Here is a 20,726-nt window from a genome sequence, read left to right on the forward strand (position 1 = left end):
GGCACACCCCGGTCAGACTCAGACCCAGGGAGGGAGGCTTGCCGTTAGGATGGGCTCGAGAGAGAAAGGAACCTTGGGAAATGCGGCCAGAGGCCCTGTCCGGTCCCCGTGGGAGGGCTGTGTGGCTCTGGGGTCCTCTGGGAGCTGGAGCAGGCAGCGGGTTGGAGCGCAAAACTTAATAATCCTTCTTTTTTGAAATCTGCTGAAGCAGCCCCATCCGGCGAAGTTCCTGGCACTGGCTGCTCCATCTGTCCTAGCAGAGTGTGACTAAACTGGAAACGTATGGAGCTGCGTGTTTGGTTGTTGATGGGAGTCAACAGCTGCCTTACTATTTTACCATCTGACGTTGGCAGCAGGGAGCTGGGCAAACAAACGACCCGACCCGAGGAATGCGGCCGGAGGATTGTGTTGCTGCCGCCGCCTTTCCAACGCTCGCTCCCGTCTCGGTCCGAGAACGAGGCAGCAGCATCACTCAGCAGTCTTATGCCATGACCTGCTGCTTTCACGCCCCCAAACGTTCTGGGAGAGAACGTTGCGTTTGCTTGTGCACGACTATTTTTGCTGTTTATTTAAATATGATGATGTACGGTCACCTACCACGTGCGGTCCTGGCTGGATGAAACACCCACGTTGCATCTCAAGGAAAAGAAACAACAAAAGTCTAGAGAAAACGTGTCAATTTTGACAACAATACATCATTTTTGTAATGCCATTTAGTCTTCCTAAACCTTGGGTGAAAGGCTGTTTATCTTTAAAAGTTAGCAATTTGAAAGCATTATACCTTCCTAAGAAATAATTTCATTTTAAATATTTTTAACGTTACTGAGATGGGTTATTTATGCACTCGGGAGGTGCTAAATTCTAAAAACTGAAAGACAACAGAATTCTAAGAAGTCAGAATGTTGCATGGGTTGCAGTAATCGGTGTCTAAAGGATTCAGTTTCATTGCTGACGTACTTTACAACCAAATAGAATCTTGTCAGTGGCTATGTTAATTCCCATGAAAGTTAAGCAAGATGCTATTAATAACTGCTCTTCTCTTTCCCCCAACTGAAAATTTTGAATACATTCAGGTAGAGCATAAAGCTTTGTAAAATCACTGCTTCTCAATTTTATGCCTTTCGTGTTTTTTCAAAGTCCTTTTTTAATTTTATTTCACATCTTAAAGGCTTAGACGTTTCTGTTTCAGTAGTTGTCTTTCGCCGTCCTTTGTTATTCTGACATAATTTGATTTTTTTTTTTTTTTTTTTTGCTGTTTTACAATTTATTCTTTGTTACTCAGAAGCATGCCTACTTCGAGAAACTACAGGGTCTTTCTCAAAGTAATTATTTAAGAAGAAATCAGGGGAGGAAAGGTTTCTGTTAGATCTCTATGAAACATGACATTGTGGAGAGGGAGCTATTCCTGAATATTTTCACCATCTGCATGGTTTAATCCGATTCTCTTTGCCTTATTTGCTACCCTTTCAATGCGGAAGAGACCATTCACATGTTAGCACAGGGGTGAACTGGGTGCTTGGTCACCTGCAGGGCAGTAACCCAGTGGTGTTTCTTGCAGAAGTGCACTATGTTGAGAATCCTGGGTGTGACCAATGTGGAATAAAGAAGAAAGCGGAAAGAGAGCAAATGAAAATTGCAACTTGTATATTTAATTATTTTTTACATTTTGCTTTGACTTGGAAATTTAGGAAGTACGTTTTTACCCAAGAAACGTTTAAGTTCCTGTGTCATTCTCAATACTCTCACTTCTCCTTCCTGACCCCTTAGCTCTTTACGCTGGGAAAGCTGATTTTCTAAAAAGATAAAATATTTAATCTTATTAAGTGTTTATTTAAAATGTGTAATGCTTTGAAATAATGGGCTAACAAGATAACGAAAGGATATGTTTCTACAGTAAGCATGTTGGTTCCATTTATAAATATATGTATGATTTATAAGCTTTTTTAAAACAAAGCCCAAATTGTCGGTATTTTTCTAAAATGTGCACAGCTGTATTTTACATGAAAGGCTCTTTCTAATGGGTTGTTATACTGTACTCTACATTTTGGACAGCACATGAAGTCTGCCAGTGTACTTAATAAAACATGACTTTGTTTATTTAAAGTTTCTTGCTGTGAAAAAAAGAACTCCCTACCTGTGAGTTCCTTTATTTATAATCCTTGAAACCAAAATGTATAACGTACAGTTTTCACAACTGTATTTGCTCTAATAAAAAAAAATGTTGGTTATTTAAAAAGTTACAGGTGTGTCTCCTTTGTGCATAAACTACTGTCTGGAGTTATGTGGAATTTTGCTGTGCTGAAAGAAAGAGCTGCTGAGAAATTAACAATAGAAATGATGGGGGCAGGAGGGAGGGGAGTAAGAGATCAACCGAAGGACTTGTATGCATGCATATAAGCATAACTAATGGACATAATACACTGGGGGGTAAGGGAGGGTAGGGGTTTGTCAAGGGCGGGGGGGAAAAAAGGACACTTATGTAATACCCTTTGTAATACTTTAAGCGAAAAAAATAAAATAAAATAAAATTTTTAAAAAAAGGAAAAAAAAAAAAAGAAAGAAATGATGGGGGGAGGGGATTGGGGCAGAAGGTAGCTGTACTACACGGTTATTTCTTTCTACATTTCTTTCATCGCGGGCCTTCCAGGTAATTTTGCAAAATAAGATTCACTGCTCTGGTTGATGCCTTCATTAACACGTGAAGTGCCCAGTCACCGGGGACTGACACTGTACTTTCCATCCGGAAGACAAAACAGGCTGGGCGTTTTACGTGTTAACTGGATTAGTGCCCTACCCGGGGTTTCCAGTTTTTTTTCTTTTGGTTTTTTAATATGTTTTTATTGATGTCAGAAAGGAAGGAGAGGTAGATAGAGAGATGAAAACATCAATGATGAGAATCATCCATCGGATGCCTCCTGCATGCCTCCTACTGGGGATCCAGCCTGCAACCCGGGCATGTGTCCTGACTGGGAATCGAACCGTGACCTCCTGGTTCATAGGCTGATGCTGAACCACTGAGCCATGCCAGCTGGGCAAGGATTTCAAGTTTTTAAGGAAAACTCAAAGTTGGAGTCAATTCCCTCCTGCATGGGTACTTTTCAATTAACTCAAGTTTTGGGACCATTGTTCCCCAAATAAAGTTATACGTTGCTATGGCCCCTACTGCTGAGCACACTTCTGGAAGCTTAGGCCAATGAGCAGTTCAGGGAACCTGCTGTCACTAGACCTTCCAGCCCCTGGGCGCCCTTTGAAGCCATCCTCAGAGCTGGGCTAGCCAAGCTGCCTCGGAACAGCGGCCCAGGAGCTGCCAGGGTGCTTTTAAGTTCCCAGGTTTGTCACTCCTGTCGGGGGCTAGTATATTCGAGACCTCCATATAAATAATGCACAAAGTGATCACCTCTGGCTACTAATCGATTTATCGACTTAAACAATGAATCTCCTAGCAAATCCTAGGAGGAACACAACACAGGACAGACTGTTTTGGAGCCAGCGGGAAAAGCACAGGGTGCTAGAAACATTGATTCCAGACTCATGTCCAAACCACACGTCATGATGGTTGAAGCCAAAGCTCAGGAGAAGACTGTGTGGTTGGGAAGAATCTGGAAAAATATTCTGTCCGCCCATTTAATGCAATCACTGTTCTAAGAGTCATGATGAGTAAGCTCCCGGGCTCTCACTCTGTGGACCTGCCACCCTTCTCTCGTGCTCTGGGAAGTTGTGTAGACTCGACTTTCCAACTCCATATGGAGCTGTAGACATGGCACAATCTGCCCCTCCCTGGGGACAGTGCACGAGGCTGTGTTTGCTTATCCCAGGTTTGTGAACGATGTCCAACATTTCATTCTTACTCCAAAAGTACTGAAAAGTACTTTAGTATTCTCTAACACCCTCTATAGGGGTCAGATTAATGGGACATAAAAGAAAATAACAGAATCTATACTAATAAAAGGATAATATGCTAATTCTACCGGGAGACCTTCCGGACATCCTTCTGGACAAAGCCATGGTGGCGGGGCTGAGGCAGAGGCAGTTAGGGGCGATCAGGCCAGGAGGGGGAGGCAGGTGGGGGCAATCAGGCCCGGGGGGCGCAGTTGGGGCGAGCAGCCAGCATTGGGGGGGGGGGGGCAGTTGAGGGTGAGCAGGCTGGCGAGGGGGCAGTTTGGGGCAATCAGGCTGGGCATGGGGGGCAGTGGGGGTGAGAAGGCCGGGGGGGCAGTTGGGGACAAGCAGGCTGGCAGGCAGGTGAGCAGTTAGGAGTTAGCCGTCCTGGATTGCGAGAGGGATGTCCGACTGCCGGTTTAGGCCCGATCCTACAGGGATCGGGCCTAAACCGGCAGTCGGACATCCCCTGAGGGGTCCCAGATTGGAGAGGGTGTAGGCCAGGCTGAGGGACACACACCCCCACCCCTGTGCACAAATTTCATGCACCGGGCCACTAGTGTATATATGTATGTATGTATGTATGTGTGTGTGTGTGTATGTGTGTGTGTGTGTGTGTGTATATATATATATATATATATATATATATATATATATATATAACACATAATGAATTTGGATAAATGCCATAATGATGGATGGACTTCTGGCTGTGGTCCTGATGGTCGATCCTCCTCTAATCTGTTCCCCTGGCTTTTTCTCTGTAAAATGGGTGTGACCACAGCACTTACCTCACAGGCTGCTTGTGAGAATGAAATTAAGCTCATTTACATTATGTACAAGGTACAGTGCCTGCCACCTACTCACTGCTTTGTACGTGTTAGCTTTTACTAATTGGAACTAGGAAAATATATTAAATGCCTATAAGTGTCTCAAACACTTTAAAAAATAGAGATCCCACTAAAGGCCTCTTTATAAGGGTTAATTATGCCACCGGCCATAGGATGTTCTTTCTACAATACTGATCAGCGAGTCTTTCTCACTGTGAAAACCAAACACCACACTCACAGACTTCCTTCTTGATACGTGTGCTTTTCAGTATAGAATATGAGACATTTGCTTTACAAAGAACTTTCACATTGATATCTCATGAAGTTCTTGTACAATTCCTATGAAAATTAAGTGACTTGCCCAAGATCCTGTAGCCAAAAATTATAAAAATTTGTGATTTTGATTTGCCTCTAAATGTGCTTTTTTATTTCATATATTGGCTAGCATTATTCCACACTGACACAGTCAGCAGCCATGAAAAAGTAGGAAATATGAAATTCAAAGTAACATGGTGGGTTGAATGAGCCCATTTCCATCAGTTCCTTAATGCCATTTGGTTGCTATAACTATAGTGGAGTCCATTAGAAGATCTAAATAATGTATCCACAATCTTTCTATTTCTTGACTTTTAATAATGTATTTATCTATGATATTTATTTTTGAACCTTATAAAATACTAAATAGTAACAAAACTTTAGCATTTCAAAGGATATCTTGGTATTTTGAAGTAAGCACGTTATAAATGAACTTGGTGTGTGTGCATGTGTGTGTGTGTGTGTATGTGTGTTTGAAATTGATCTCTAGGATTAACCTAGGAATTACACATAGCACCTAAAAGATTTAGACAAATATGGTGTTCTTTTCTTCAATTTTAAAAATATACTTTTATTAATTTCGGATAGGAAGGGAGGAGAGAGGATAGAAACATCAAAGATGAGAAAGAATCATTGATTGGCTGCCTTCTGCATGCCCCCCACTGGGGATCGAGCCCGCAACCCAGGCATGTGCCCTTGACCGGAATCTAACCAGTACCCTTCAGTCCACAGGCCAAAGCTCTATCCACTGAGCCAAACTGGCTAGGGCCAAATATGGTGTTCTTTTGACAGTTTATCTGTGTTCAATAAAATTTCCTTGTTATTCTCTTGAATCCCAAATCTGATAAACTGTTAGTAGAATTAACACAAAAGTGAGAGCCTGAGATTTGTTTAGCTAGTGATTGATAAAGTTGCTCACTTACTATGGTGAAGAGTACAATATGTCAACTTCCGGTCAAGATGGTGGAGTAGGTAAACACTGTGCCCACTTCCTCCCATGACCACATCAAAATTACAACTAGATTATACAACAGCCATTGTTGAAAACCACCTGAGGACTAGCTAAACAGAATTCCTATAACTAAGGATATACAGAAGAAGCCACATTGAGACTAGTAGGAGGGGCAGAGACACGGAACAGGCAGGTCCCACACCAACAGTGTGGTGATGAAGAATTAGGAGGGACATCTTGCTGCAGAGGTACCCCCTGTGGAGTGAGGTGTCTCTGCCCCAGACTGGACTCCTCTGCCTGGGGCTCCTGTGCCAGGAGGAGGATCCTCCATAATATCGGGTTGTGAAAACCACCAGAGATTGTGGCTGAGACTGAGGTTGCTGCAGATCTAGACATTCAGGTTTTAAAACCTGAGCACAGACTCACTCACTCACAAACTCACTCACTCTAGGCTCCAGTGCTGGGGCAGCAGCTACAAAAGCACCAGGGTCATATGAGAAGGAACTGAATTTATTAGCTTCAGGGTGAGGGCTGGAGGGTAGGGATCAGGACAGCTCTCTCCAGGACAAAAGTGCCGACAGATGCCAATGTTCTTTTGTTGAGTTACCACCATCATCCCACCACTCCATCCCCAACCTGTAGTGGCAGGTGGATGCCAAATCTGAGCTCTCCATTAACTTGGCTAACATCATTGGCCCTGCTGTGGTGATTCCCTGAGACTCCACCCCACCCAACTCAAATGCCTGGTTGGAACCTATTCTAGATGCTTTTCCACACAAGTGGCCTTCCTCACCTCACACTGGGGTAGCAGTATTATGTCAGAAAAAATAGACTTTAAAACAAAGACTGTAACAAGAAGCAAAGAAGGGCATTTCATTATGATAAATGGATTAATCCAACAAGAGGATATAACTCTTATAAGCATTTACACACCCAATGTAGGAGCACCTAAAACCAGGGTGTCCCCAGAAAATGTATACACACTTTGAATAATACTTCTTACCTGGCAGAGGAGATACCATGATCACACTTTGAATAATTATAAAGGCACTGTTTATTAAAATATATTTCATTTTGAAAATGTAATTGAATCAGCTTTTAAAGTGGGTATACATTTTTGGGGAGGGATACCCTGTATATAAAACAAATATTTATGGACATAAAGGGAGAGATCAATAGTAATATAGTAATAGCAGTAATAGTGGGGGATTTTAATGCTCCATTGACATCAATGGATAGATCAGCCAGCCAGATGGGAAATCAACAAGGAAACAGTGGCCTTAGATGACACGTTAGACCAGACGGATTTAGTTGATATTTTTAGGACATTTCACACCAAAGCAGCAGAATATACATTTTTCTCAAGTGCACATAGAACATTTTCCAGGATAGACCAGGCTAGGCCACAAAACACGTTTTAATGAATTTAAGAAGATTTTAATCATATTAAGTATCTTCTCTGATCACAATGGTATGAAACTAAAAATCAATGATAAGAAGAAAACTAAAAAACACACAAACTCATGGAGGCTAAATAATATGCTACTGAACAATGAATGGGTTAACAACCAGATCAAAGAACAAATCAAAAGATACCTCGGGACAAATGAAAATGAAAACACATGGACCCGAAATCTATGGGACACAGCCAAGGAAGTTCTAATAGGCAAATGTATAGCAATACAGGCCTACCTCAAGAAACAAGCAAATATTTATGGACATAAAGGGAGAGATCAGCAGTAATACAGTAATAGTGGGGGATTTGAGAGTTAACAATCTAACCTTACACTAGGACCTAGAAAAAGAACAAAACCCAAGTGAATAGAAGGGAAGAAAAATAAAGATCAAAGTGGAAATAAATAAAATAAAGTCTTTAAAAAATAGAAAAGATCAATGAAACCAAGAACTGGTTTTTTGAAAAATAAACAAAATTGATAAATCCTTAACTAGACTCATCAAGAAAAAAATAGATATGGCCCAAATAAATAAAATCAAAAATGAAAGAGGAGAACTGACAACTGACATTGACAGAAATACAAAGCAATATAAGGAAATACTACAAACAATATATGCCAACAAACTGGACAATCTGTAAGAAATAGATAAATTCCTAGAAATATACAATTTTCCAAGGCTCATTCAGGAAGAAACAAAAAATCTGAAAAGATCAATAACTGCTCATGAAATTTAGTCAGTAATCAAAAACTTCCCAACAAACAAAAGCCCTGGACCAGATGACTTCACAGGTGAATTTTACCAAACATTCAAAGAAGAATTAATACTTATCCTTCTCAAACTGTTACAGAAAATTGTAGGCTAGGGGAGGGACCTAAACTCATTGTACAAGGCCGGCATTACTATGATACCAAAACCAGACAAAGACACTACAATGAAAGAAAATTATAGGCCAATATCCCTGGTAAATATAGATGCAGAAATCCTCAACAAAATATTAGCAAACCAGGTCCAACAATACATTAAAAAGATTATACACCATGATCAAGTGGCATTTATTCCCAAGATGCAAGGTTGGTTCAATATCTGAAAATCAATTAACATGATAGACCACATAAACAAAATGAAGGACAAAAATCATATGACCATATTAATAGATGCAGAAAAACCGATTGACAAAAATACAACATCCATTTATGATTAAAAACTCCCAGCAAAATGGAGATAGAGAGAACATATTCCCACATAATAAAGGCCATTTATGACAAATCCACAACTAACATTATACTCAACAGGGAAAAGCAAAAATCTTTTCTTTAAGATCAGGAACAAGACAAGGATGTACACTTTCACCACTTTTATTCAACATAGTATTGGAAGTCTTAGCCACAGCAATCAGACAAGGAAAAGAAGTAAAAGCGCATCCAAATTGGAAAGGAAGAAGTAAAACTGTCATTATTTGCAGAGAACTTGAAAATATATATATATATATATATCCCCTAACAAATCCACCAAAAAAGCTATTACAACTAGCACATGAATTCAGTAAGGTAGCAGGATACAATATTAACATTCAGAAATTGATTGCATTTTTATACACCAATAACAAACTATCAAAAAGAGAAATTTAAAAAACAACCCCATTTACAATTGCATCTAAAAGAACAAAATACCTAAGAATAAACTTAAACATGGGGATAAAAGACCTGTACTGGAAAAACTATAAGACACTGAAGAAAGAAATTGAAAAAGATAAAAAAAATAAATGAAAGGATATACATGCTCATCATTGAAGAATTAACATCATTAAAATGTCCATACTACCCAAAGTGATCTCCAGATTTAATGCAATCCCTATCAAAATACCAATGGTATTTTTTGCAGAACTAGAACAAATAATCCTAAACTTTTTATGGAACCACAAAAGACCTCAAATAGTTAAAGTGGTATTGAGAAAGAACAAAGTTAGAGGTAGCATGCTACCTGATATCAAACTATACTACAACGCTATAGTAATCAAAACAACTTTTTATGCCATGTGGTACTGGCATAAAAACAGGCATATAGATCAATGGAACAGAATATAGAACCCAGAAATAAACCCAGGCCTGTATGCTTGTTTAATTTATGGCAAAGGGGGCAAGCATATACAGTGGAGTAAAAACAGTCTCTCCATAAGTGGTGTTGGGAAAACTGGACAGATACATGCAAAAGAATGAATGTGGGTCACTTTCTTAAACCATTTATAAGAATAAACTCAAAATGGATTAAAGACTTAAATGTAAGATCTGAAACCATAAAACTCCCTAGAATAAAACATAAGCAACAAACTCTTTGACATTACTCTTAGTAATATTTTTTGTATGTCTCCTCAAGCAAGGGAGACAAAATTAACAAATGGGTCTATATCAAACTAATGAGTTTTTGCACAGCAAAGGAAACCATCGAAAAAATGAAAAGACAACCCACTCAATGGGAAAACATATTCGTTAATGATACATCTGATAAGGATTTAATATACAAAGAATTCATACAATTAAAAAAAACACTAATCAATTTGATTAAAAAATGGGCAAAGGACCTGAACAGACATTTCTCCAAAGAGGACACACAGATGGCCAATCGACATATGAAAAGATACTCAACATCACTAATCACCAGGGAAATGCAAATTAAAAGCCCAATGATATATCACCTTACACCTATCAGAATGGCTATCATCAATAAATCAACAAAGAACAAGTATTGGCAAGGATGTGGAGAAAAGGGAACCCTCATGCATTGTTGGTGGGATTATAAATTGGTTCAATCACTATGGAAAATAGTATGGAGGTTCTTCAAAAAATTAAAAATATAGCTACAATATGACCCAGCAATTCCACTTCTGGGTATATATCTGAAGAAAACAAAAACATTAATTTGAAAAGATATATGCACACCTATGTTCACTGCAGCATTATTTACAATAGCCAAGATATGGAAGTAACCTTAGTGTTCATTGATAGATAAATGGATAAAGAAGAGGTGATACATATGTACAATGGAATATTACTCAGCCATAAAAAAGTAATGAAATCTTGCCACTTACAACAGTAGGTGAATGAACCTAGAGAGCATTATGCTAAGTGAAATAAGTGAGACAGAGAAAGACAAATACTATATGATTTCACTTATATGTGGATTCTAAAATATAAAATAAGTGAACAAATAAAAGATAAACTCATAGATACAGAGAAGAACTTGATGGTTTCCAGATGGGAGTGGGGTTGGGAGGCTGGGTGAAAAAGTAGAAGGATTAAGTTGTACAAATAGCCAGTTACAAAAACAGTCACAGGGATGTAAAAGACAGCATAGGGAATATAGTCAGTAATGTTGTAATAACTACGTATGGTGTCAGATGGGTACTAGATTGATCACTTCATTATATACATGTCTAATCATTATCTTCTACACCTGAAACTAGTATAATTAGTATGTTAACTGTAGTTGAAAAGTAAAAAATCATTTAAAAAAGAATCTAGTGTTTCAATCCTTGAAAAGAATTTTACAGAGAGGATTTGGAGGTGGAGATGAATTCATTAAAGATGATTATAATATTTACATGCAGATCTTTCCTTGCCCCCCTACTGTCCCCTTGGTGAAATATGAAGAACCCTATAGAACATTCCATGGAATTCAAGATGATATTTACTTAAGGGTAAGCAATGGAGATGTTTGGTTTCAGAACTGCATACCTCACATTCCTGCCATTTATGGCACGTGTTTGGAAGAAAAGAATCGAATAGGTGAATATCACGTCCCCTGTGCAGTAAATGCAAAGGTGAGAAGAAGCCGAGATCATCTGATTTTCTCATGTTTGGGGCAGGTTGTAACAGTTTCCAACCAGTAGAGCAGGTACCTAGAGGTCAAGTGGCTGTTTCTGATGTTAATAAAGGCCAAGAAAGATGCCCAAACATGAAATTGCTGTAGAGCTAACGAGTGGTGGAATCTGAGAACAAGAGATGGCATTTTAAAAGCAGTTTAACATCAGATAACTGGGCCAAATAAGAAGTTAGCAGAGGTTAGAAATACTCAAGTCCATACAATATTCCAAAGGATAAAGTGTCATTAAGTCTGTTGTTACTCATCAGTCCACTGAAACCAAGCAGGAATCTGGGAAGTAATCTCCACACAAGAAAGTACCCAAAAAAGTGAAATATTTCTGAACTCAAAATAAGGTTTGTTGTTATTTGCATCTAATGTGTTGTGATACAAGCAATGTGAGGTGTGCGGCATTACTTGTCATTTCTCAGTGTCCACTTTTTCATTTCCTGTATTTTCTTACTTTATAGTTTGATGTGTGTGTTTTTTCCATTAGAATTTTTGTGCATAGAAACATCTTTCCATTTAATCTAGTAGACATGTTATTTTTTCTTCACAAAAAGAAAAAAATCTAAAAGACCTAACAAACTTTAAAAATCTAACCTAAAGATCCTAACAGACTGTATTTGGGGGTTTCCATGGATTCACTCAAACTATTAACAATTTACCTGTGTTTGTGTTGACATTCTAAAGACTCCCTGAGCAAGTTATAAAGGGAGCATTTGAAACCTAACTGCTGCCCTCCTCCCAGTTCTCGGGAATGTTAACACTACGTGATACATACACCACCTACTACCTCAGAGCCTGCAAGCCTCAGCTCTCCATCCCACTGGAGCATAGCTCCTTGTCAGTCTCCTCAGCCCAGTAGCAGGCAAAGACGCACACAAGTCACCACTGCAGGTTGGCAAACGTCCCAGCTTAGCTGAGGAGATTACCTCTGCCAGGGAAGCATAAGGCAGCCTAAATTCAGGAATGCCACTTCCTCAAATGCCATTTTTATGGAACTTCCTTTGGAATTGTCCCCATAACCACTGGCTATGCCCGCACATGTCCAAATATCACATGTCCGTGTTGTACACTCTCAGGATAGTTTTTACGTCTGTAAGAGAGGAACAATAATATCTGCCTCATAGTGGGGTTTTTTCAATTACAGTTGATATTCGATATCATTTTGTATTAATTTTAGATGCACAGCATAGTGGTTAGACAATCATATACTTTACAAAGTGTTCCCCCTGACATTTCCATTACCCACCTGGCACCATACACAGTTATTACAATACTAGAGGCCCGGTGCACAAAAATTTGTGCACTCAGCGGGGAGGGAGGGTCCCCCAGCCCGGCCTGTGCCCTCTCGCAGTCTGGGACCCCTCAGGAGATAATGACCTGCTGGCTTAGGCCTGCTCCCGGGTGGCAGAGGGCAGGCCCAATCCCTAGGTGCTGCCCCTGGTTGGGCTCAGAGCAAGGCCGATTGGGGAGTTGGGGCACTGCCCGCTGTCATGCACAGAGCAGGGCCGATCGGGAGGTTGCGATGCCACCCCTAATCACACTCAGGGTACAGCCTATTGGGGGGTTGGGGCACTGCCCCCTGTCACACTCAAGGCAGGGTCGATAGGGAAGTTGCGGTGAAACCCCATCACGCACAGAGCAGGGCCCATCAGGGGGGTTAGGGCTCCATACCCTGTCATACACAGAGCAGGGCCGATCAGGGGGTTGAGGAGCTCCCCCCTGTCACGCACAGACCAGGGCCGATCAGGGGGTTGAGGAGCTCCCCCCTGTCACTCACAGAGTCGGGCCAATAGGGGAATTGGGGCACCGCCCCCTGTCACACACAGAGCAGGGCGGATCAGGGGGTTGGGGCGCTGCCCCCTGTCATGCACAGAGCAGGGCCCATCAGGGGGGTTGGGGCTCCGTACCCTGTCACATACAGAGCAGGGACGATCAGGGGGTTGGGGAGATTCCCCCCTGTCACGCACAGAGCAGGGCCCATCAGGGGGTTGAGGAGCTCCCCCCTGTCACTCACAGAGTAGGGCCAATAGGGGAGTTGGGGCACCGCCCCCTGTCACCCACAGAGCAGGGCCCATCAGGGGGTTGGGGCGCCGCCACTGTCACACTCAGGGCAGGGCCAATGGGGAGGTTATGGCTCTACCCTGTCACACACAGAGCAGGGCCTGTGGGGGGAGGGGTGTTGGGGCACTGCACCCTGTCACACACAGAGCAGGGCCAATCAGGGGGTTGGGGCGCCACCACTGTCACACTCAGGGCAGTGCCGATGGGGAGGTTATGGCTCTACCCCGTCACACACAGAGCAGGGCCTGTGGGGGGTGGGGGGGTTGGGGCGCTGCCCTCTATCACCCACAGAGCAGGGCCAATGAGGGGGTTGGGGCGCTGCACCCTGTCACACACAGAGCAGGGCTGATCAGGGGGTTGGGGCACCTTCCCCTGTCACGAACAGAGCAGGGCAGATAGGGAGGTTGTGGCCCCGCCCCCTGTCACACACAGCCGCAGGGCGATCAGGGGGTTTGGGCTCTGCCCCCTGTCACGCTGATCCCGGTGCCGGGAAGCATATTACCCTTTTACTATATAGGATAGAGGCCTGGTGCATGGGTGGGGGCTGGCTGGTTTGCCCTGAAGGGTGTCCTGGATCAGGGTGGGGGTCCCCACTGGGGTGCCTGGCCAGTCTGGCTGAGGGGCTGAGGGCCGTTTTCAGGCTGGCGGGTGACTGAAGCTCCCAACCGCTCCTTTTTTTTCTTTTTTTTTCTGGGCCAGCTTTAGCTCTGAGGCCTCGGCTGCTGAAAGCAAGTTTCTGGCCTTTGTTTACCCTCTGTATTTGATACAATGTTGAGGTCCGACTGGCTGAAGCCCGGCTGAATAAAGCAGGCTTCTGGGGTTTTGTTTAGCTTCTATATTTGCAACATAGTTGCTTAGAGTTGCAGCTGAGAGGCCAGCAAGTCAGGTGGGGAACATTGGAGTCCGCAGTCACTGGAGCAAGCAAGCTTCCCTGTTAACTTCAAGCTGCCTGGCTGCCGGCCGCCATCTTGGCTGGCAGTTAATTTGCATATCTCCCTGATTAGCCAATGGGAAGGGTAGCGGATGTACAGCTAATTACCATGTTTCTCTTTTATTAGATAGGATTATTGACTATACTAGTGGCCCGGTGCATGGATTCGTGCACATTGAAAGGAAATTAATTTGAAGAAATACTTTAATATCGCTATTCACCCTTTCTCTATAATAGAAGTGTCAGAGATGAAAGAAAATTAGTAAAATATATATGAAAATAATATATAAATTAATTAATAAACAATAACAACATGATATAACAACAAAGACATTATATAAAACGACAAAAACATGATATAAAAACAATATTGATGAAAACAATGACTGATAAATTGATTAAACTTATCTATCTAATATCTCCCTGTATACCACATTAAGAGTAAAAACACTTTCAGAGTGCTTGACTAACTTCCCTTGTGATGAAGTATTTCCAACTTTAACGTCACACGCTCTTCAAACTCGAGAGAAAGCAACATATAACTGACCATGTCCAAAAATGGATTCAGGTAGGAATATTCCTACTCTGTCTAGAGTTTGTCCTTGTGATTTATTAATAGTCATCGCAAATGCTGGCATCACAGGAAACTGTCTTTAAATTAATTTAAATGGGAGGCCAGTGTCAGATGGGGGCAAATATCACGCATGCACAAGTCAACATTAATTTTTAAATTGCCAGTGCGCATCATATGTACTGACCCGCCGGTCAGTCGGATGGTTGGACAGTCAGACGGACGGTCGGACGGTCACTTAGCCATATATATATAGAGAGAGAGAGAGAGAGAGAGAGAGAGAGATTTCCTATGCTGTAATTTACATCCTCGTCACTATTGTGTAACTTCCAATCCATACTTCTTAATCCCTTCACTTTTTTCACCCAACCACCCTTCTATCTGGCAACCATCAGTTCCTTCTCTGTATCGATGCCTCAGAGCTTTTATAAGAACCAAAGCAGGCAACTTCAGTCAACTCCCTGGCACATGGTAAACTCTCAAAATACAGTAGGTATTACACTTAATATTCTCACCTTTATTAGCAATTTTTACTTACTCCTTCATCAAATTGCATTTATTACACATAATTGATGTTTCTTAAAACTCATTGAAATGAAATTCTACCAGCCTTTGATCCTGCCCTAAGGAATGTATTCTGCATATAGCATCCATTATACTTTATACAATTAAATGGGTTTCTTCTCAAAAGCAAAAAGCAGACAAAATTCAAAGCTCCTAGTGGCCATCAGAAGGTACATGGGCAAGTATTGATACATTCTCATAAAAGGCTTAGGAATAGTTAATCATACAGAACACTCATTACACACAGTAGGTACAGCTATTTTTAATAAAGGCATGAGAAAAACGTTAAGGAGTATGAGAAATGAATCTGACAAGGCCTTCCACAGCGACTGTACTCTTGGTTGTAGGGACTTTCTGAGGTATGGAAGATTTTCAATGATATGCAGAAATGTGTTAATGGGCCCAGCTGTTAAGTTTAATCCCTGTGGTTATGAACATAGGCAAATGGCTCTGTCTTTACATAAAATTAAAATATATGTAGTCAGAAATAATAGCAAAACATCATCACAAATGCTGAGTATTCACTGTAGCATCCATTACTTGATAAATCCTGTCCTTGGCATTGACAGAGAAAGAACAGAAAAGAAGTTAATGCCCCAGTTCAGAGAAGACATCCAGATAGCTGAGCTCAAATCCCACAGGGAGCTCACCTCGGGGCTTTTCCGCAGTGGGTAACAGGGAACAATTCACCTGCTTGAAACATATTCCACTCACCATTTTAAAGAAAACCTCACACAAGATGAAAATCACCTCCTGGTTCTTCAACTAGCTTTTTTAGGGGTGGGGAAATCATTTTTCTGCCAACGGCCATTTGGATATTTATAACATCAATTGCAGGCCATACAAAATTATCAGCTTAAAAATTAGCCTGCTGTATTTGGCCAAACATTTAAATAACTCACCCCTAATGCCTTGGCAGCGCCAGACCAAATGATTTTGTGGGCCTTTGACGGCCCATGGGACGTTAGCCACCCCCCTGTATCAGCCACAACAGGAAGATAGATGACCTTCAGAGGTTCTCAAACTCTAACTAGCACTAGGACTACCTGCAGGTGCGTCCCAAGGGCAGAGCTTACAATGTGGAGGTCTGAGGAATTCATATCTAACATGTTCCCAAGTGCTGCTGCTGCTGGCCAGGGAACCCCACTTTGAGAACCACTTCTCTTTGTAATCAAGCATCGCAGAAGTATCAAGCACCAACTACATTCAGACTCTTTGCTTGGCTGCATGTCTGGTGTGGCAAAGAGAATAAAGAAGAGAGAAAAGGAACACAGATGTACCTAACAAATGTCTAGCCATCATGTTATTTAGTCCTTATAATGACTCCGGGAAGCATTCTCCCCATTTTGCACAGGAGAAAACCAGAGGGGTGGAGAGAACTGTTTTACCGAACGCCGCTGATGGGTAGCGCAGCCAAGACTGACACCCAGGAGCCTGTAGCCCCAAGTCCTGGGTGCTCCTTCCCCTTCATCTCAGCAGCTCCAACCCTGTCCTCTGGAACACAGACACAGTTGGAGAGCCTTCTGACTGCCATTGGGCCAGGTAACACGAAGATTGAGTCCTCGGGGTTAATTAGAACAAAACATTGATATCTGAGGCCGAAGGCAGGTATCCATGAATGAGAGTCAGTCTCCTAGATACCGAGCTATTTATCAAACCAGGTATAAAACTGGACCACATTCTTTAAGACGTGACACTCAAACACTTCCGTTTTATCAGATAGTGCTGCCACTCGCCAGCCTGCATCTCACCCCCTCTGTCCGTCTGTGCAGAGTTCTCCCCTGGCTCTCACAGGAAAGAAAACAACTAGGCAACTAAAGGTGACGTCAGTGTCGGCACGTACAGATTCCATCCTACTTTCTCCGTGACCGCCAGGCTCGAAGAGGAAGCCTGGTTATCAGAGAGAAGGCAGAGAGGGGCAGGAAGCAGGGGGCTTCTAGGAAAACACCCTAATCCTTATTCTTGTGGAAAACCGTGGGTAGGGTTAGGAAGCCAGTCCTTCAAAGAGCATCGGACCAGTGCCCTGTGTGCCTCAGAGAGTTGTTTTTTTTTCTGTGTTTTTTTTTTTTAAATATATCTTATTGATTTTACAGAGAGGAAGGGAGAGGAATAGAGAGTTGAAACATTGATGAGAGAGAAACATGGATCAGCTGCTTCCTGCACGCCCCCTACTGGGGATCGGGCTGCAACCAAGGTACATGCCCTTGACCAGAATCGAACCCAGGACCCTTCAGTCTGAAGGCCGACGTTCTATCCACTGAGCCAAACTGGTCAGGGCTCAGAGAGTTTATTTTCAACATTAAGATGTTCAACAATAGACAATACACAGAAGAGAAAAGACACATGGTCACTTAACATGAAAAGATGCTCAACCCCACTGGGGCCAGGAAAATGCAGATTCAAACTCCTGTGCCTGCCGCACGATGACATTCTTGGCTGAAATGGAAAAGGAACTTGATTGGGAGTCAGCTTACATCTCAAAGCCAGATCGCCTTTACTTTCCAGATCTGGGGAGTCAACTGAACAACATCCCTCCTCGGTGACTCCAGACCACCTTGCTTGATTCTGAGCACATCACTGTGTTAAGTCACATTTCCAAGTCTGTCTCCACCACTAGGCTGTGTGCTCCTTGCAAATGGAGACCTTGTCCCATCTCTCTCCCCCAGTAGTACCTGGAACATACATACGTGCGATAAGACTGATGAGTGATTAATGAAACTGAAATATCCTTGCCCTTGGACAGCTCCCACTTGAGTGTAAGAGCCATCTTACATGACACCCCAACTCTTCTGTCTTTCAGGGTTAGTGTTACTATGTTAACCGGGAAGGGAGGTTAATACTTTGTAGAAGAGTAGGAAGTTTTAAGCATTTGTGGAAATCATGTTAAGATATCGCTCATTTCCATTTGGCAAAAATTATGGTTGAGTGCCTTTGTAAAATTGGTTTGCTAAGCAATTTGATAACATATCCAAAAAGGCCAGCAGTTCATTGGTCTTGGTTCTGAAAATTATTTCTTACCAACAGGTATCACACTTTAGTGAAGCAAAATGAGTAAGTTCTAGAGGTCTACTTACAACTTTGTGTCTACAGATAACAATACTTAAAATTAAGAGGGAAGCCCTAACCGGTTTGGCTCAGTGGATAAAGCATCGGCCTGTGGACTGAAGGGTCCCAGGTTCGATTTCGGTCAAGGGCATGTACCTTGGTTGCGGGCACATCCCCAGTGGGGGGTGTGCAAGAGGCAGCTGATCGATGTTTCTCTCTCATCGATGTTTCTAACTCTCTATTCCTCTCCTTTCCTCACTATAAAAAAAATCAATAAAATATATATTTAAAAAATTAAGAGGGGAAAACCACATACTAGGTGATCTTACTACAATAAAATAAAATAAATTTTTAATCCTCACCGGAGGATGTTTATTTATTTTGGAGAGAGAGGAAAGGAGAAAGAGAGAGGGAGAAACATCGATGAGTTGCCTCCTATATGCTCCCCAACTGGGGACTGAATCTGCAATTTAGGTATGTGCCCTGATGGGGGATCAAGCCCGCATGCTTTTGGTGTACAGGATGATGCTTCAACCGAGCCACCCAGCCAGAATGAATTTAAAATTTTTTTTTATTAATTTCTTATCCCTATAAAATTTTTTGAGGCATTTAAGAGTAGGGAGGTAGCAGAATGGAGTTTGGAGCTCATTCAGAAATCAGTTCTTTATTCCTTATTTACCTTAGAGTGGCAACTGTGGAGGTGACGAGAAATGAACAGATTAGAGCCACACTGAGGAGAGATTAACCAAAGGTGGTAAATGGTTTGGTATGGAGAATGAGGGAAAAGTAGAATTCAAGAATGACGTCCAGGTTTGAGGCCTTGCCTAAGATACGGACGGGAGGCGGGGGGGAGAGGGGGACGGGGAAGGGGGGGGAGGAGGTGTGCACAGGTCAACTGAAGATGCCAAGTTCAATGTGAGACATCTTGGACCTGGGAGTTCATGAGATGGCCAAGTGGACAGGATGCCATTGGGTCAACAGGTCCAAAGTTCAAGAGGACACTCCGTGATTAAGACATGTGCTGAGTATAGAATAGGGGAGGCGGGGAGGGACACCCACTTATATGTCGCTATCTGCTCTTCTCTTTACAGATTATTCAACCCATTTATTAAGGCAGGTCCCTCAAAAGAACTATATTCCGTCCCGACTGGCATGGCTCAGTGGTTGAGTATCGACCTATGAACCAGGAGGTCACAGTTCAATTCCTGGTCAGGGTACATGCCCGGGTTGCAGGCTTGTTCTCCATTGGGGGGCATGCAGGAGGCAGCCAATCAATGATTCTCTCTCATCATTGATGTTTCTATCTCTCTCTCCCTCACCCTTCCTCTCTGAAATCAACAAAAATTTTTTAATACATTCCATAGAATTTTTTATTGTGGTAAAATATCCATAACATAAATTTACTATTCTAACCATTAAACATTCAGTTCAGTGGAATTAAGTACATTCACACCACTATTCATCTTCAGTAGATTTTTATTTTTTTTAAATATATTTTTATTGATTTTAGAGAGGAAGGGAGAGGGAGAGAGAGATAGAAACATCAATGATGAGAGAGAATCATTGATCGGCTGCCTCCTGCACGCGCCCGACTGGGGATCAAGCCTGCAACACAGGCATGTGCCCTTGGCCTGAATCGAACCTGGGGCCCTTCAGTCCGCAGACTGACGCTCCATCCACTAAGCCAAACCGGCTAGGGCTTCAGTAGATTTTTAAAAATTGCCCCTTTTCAAAAACAATGATTTTGTAATTAATTTCACTAATTTGGGGTTTGTTTTTTACTATTTCAGAGGTGTTTGAAATTATTATAAGTTGCTTTATCATTGAGTCTGAATTCACTGAATAACACATTGTTAGGTCGGAGGGAGCCCGGGATCGGATACATACGGACATGGGATGAGACAATGGACTTCCTCTGGAATTTCTCACAGATCTGGAATCTCTCACGGGTCAGCGTGCCAGACACAGATACCTGCTTCTCCTTGAAGTTCACAGAGATCCCCGCACAAGATACTGACCCATTCCTGAATGTGCCGCCCACCCCCTGCGGGCCGAGACTCCCTCAGTTGAATGTGTGATGATCCTTGCTGCGGGCACCTCCTCAGTTCAGGCCCCCGCCCTCACCAAACACCTGAATAAAGAGATGTCCCTCCCTCCCTGAAGTCGCGAAATTCACTGGCCCCACCTTTTGGGCCGGTGGGTCTCGCCCGAGAACGCAAATAAACTTCTCCTTTTTCTTTCTGATTCTCTCGA

At 42.3% G+C, this 20,726-nt stretch overlaps 1 protein-coding gene across 3 annotated transcripts in view; it reads left to right on the forward strand.

Moving 5' to 3' along the window:
* Window positions 1-20,474, forward strand: part of JPH1 (junctophilin 1) — a 106,909-nt gene extending 86,435 nt beyond the window's left edge. Inside the window, exon 5 of one of the 3 annotated variants that reach the window (XM_070391889.1) lies at window positions 20,331-20,474. In XM_070391889.1, the coding sequence (XP_070247990.1) occupies window positions 20,331-20,459 (129 nt within the window). In that variant the 3' untranslated portion in view covers window positions 20,460-20,474. Of the gene's footprint in view, window positions 1-208; window positions 2,237-20,330 lie in introns of those variants that run through there. The other 2 variants (XM_070391891.1, XM_070391890.1) reach the window with 2 other exon arrangements.
* Window positions 20,475-20,726: the final 252 nt, after the last annotated feature.

The sequence above is a fragment of the Myotis yumanensis genome, unplaced genomic scaffold (genome assembly GCF_028538775.1).
Source record: "Myotis yumanensis isolate MYYU_CA2020_CCGP unplaced genomic scaffold, mMyoYum1.0.hap1 SCAF_15, whole genome shotgun sequence".
In the NCBI taxonomy this organism is placed as follows: Eukaryota; Metazoa; Chordata; class Mammalia; order Chiroptera; family Vespertilionidae; genus Myotis; species Myotis yumanensis.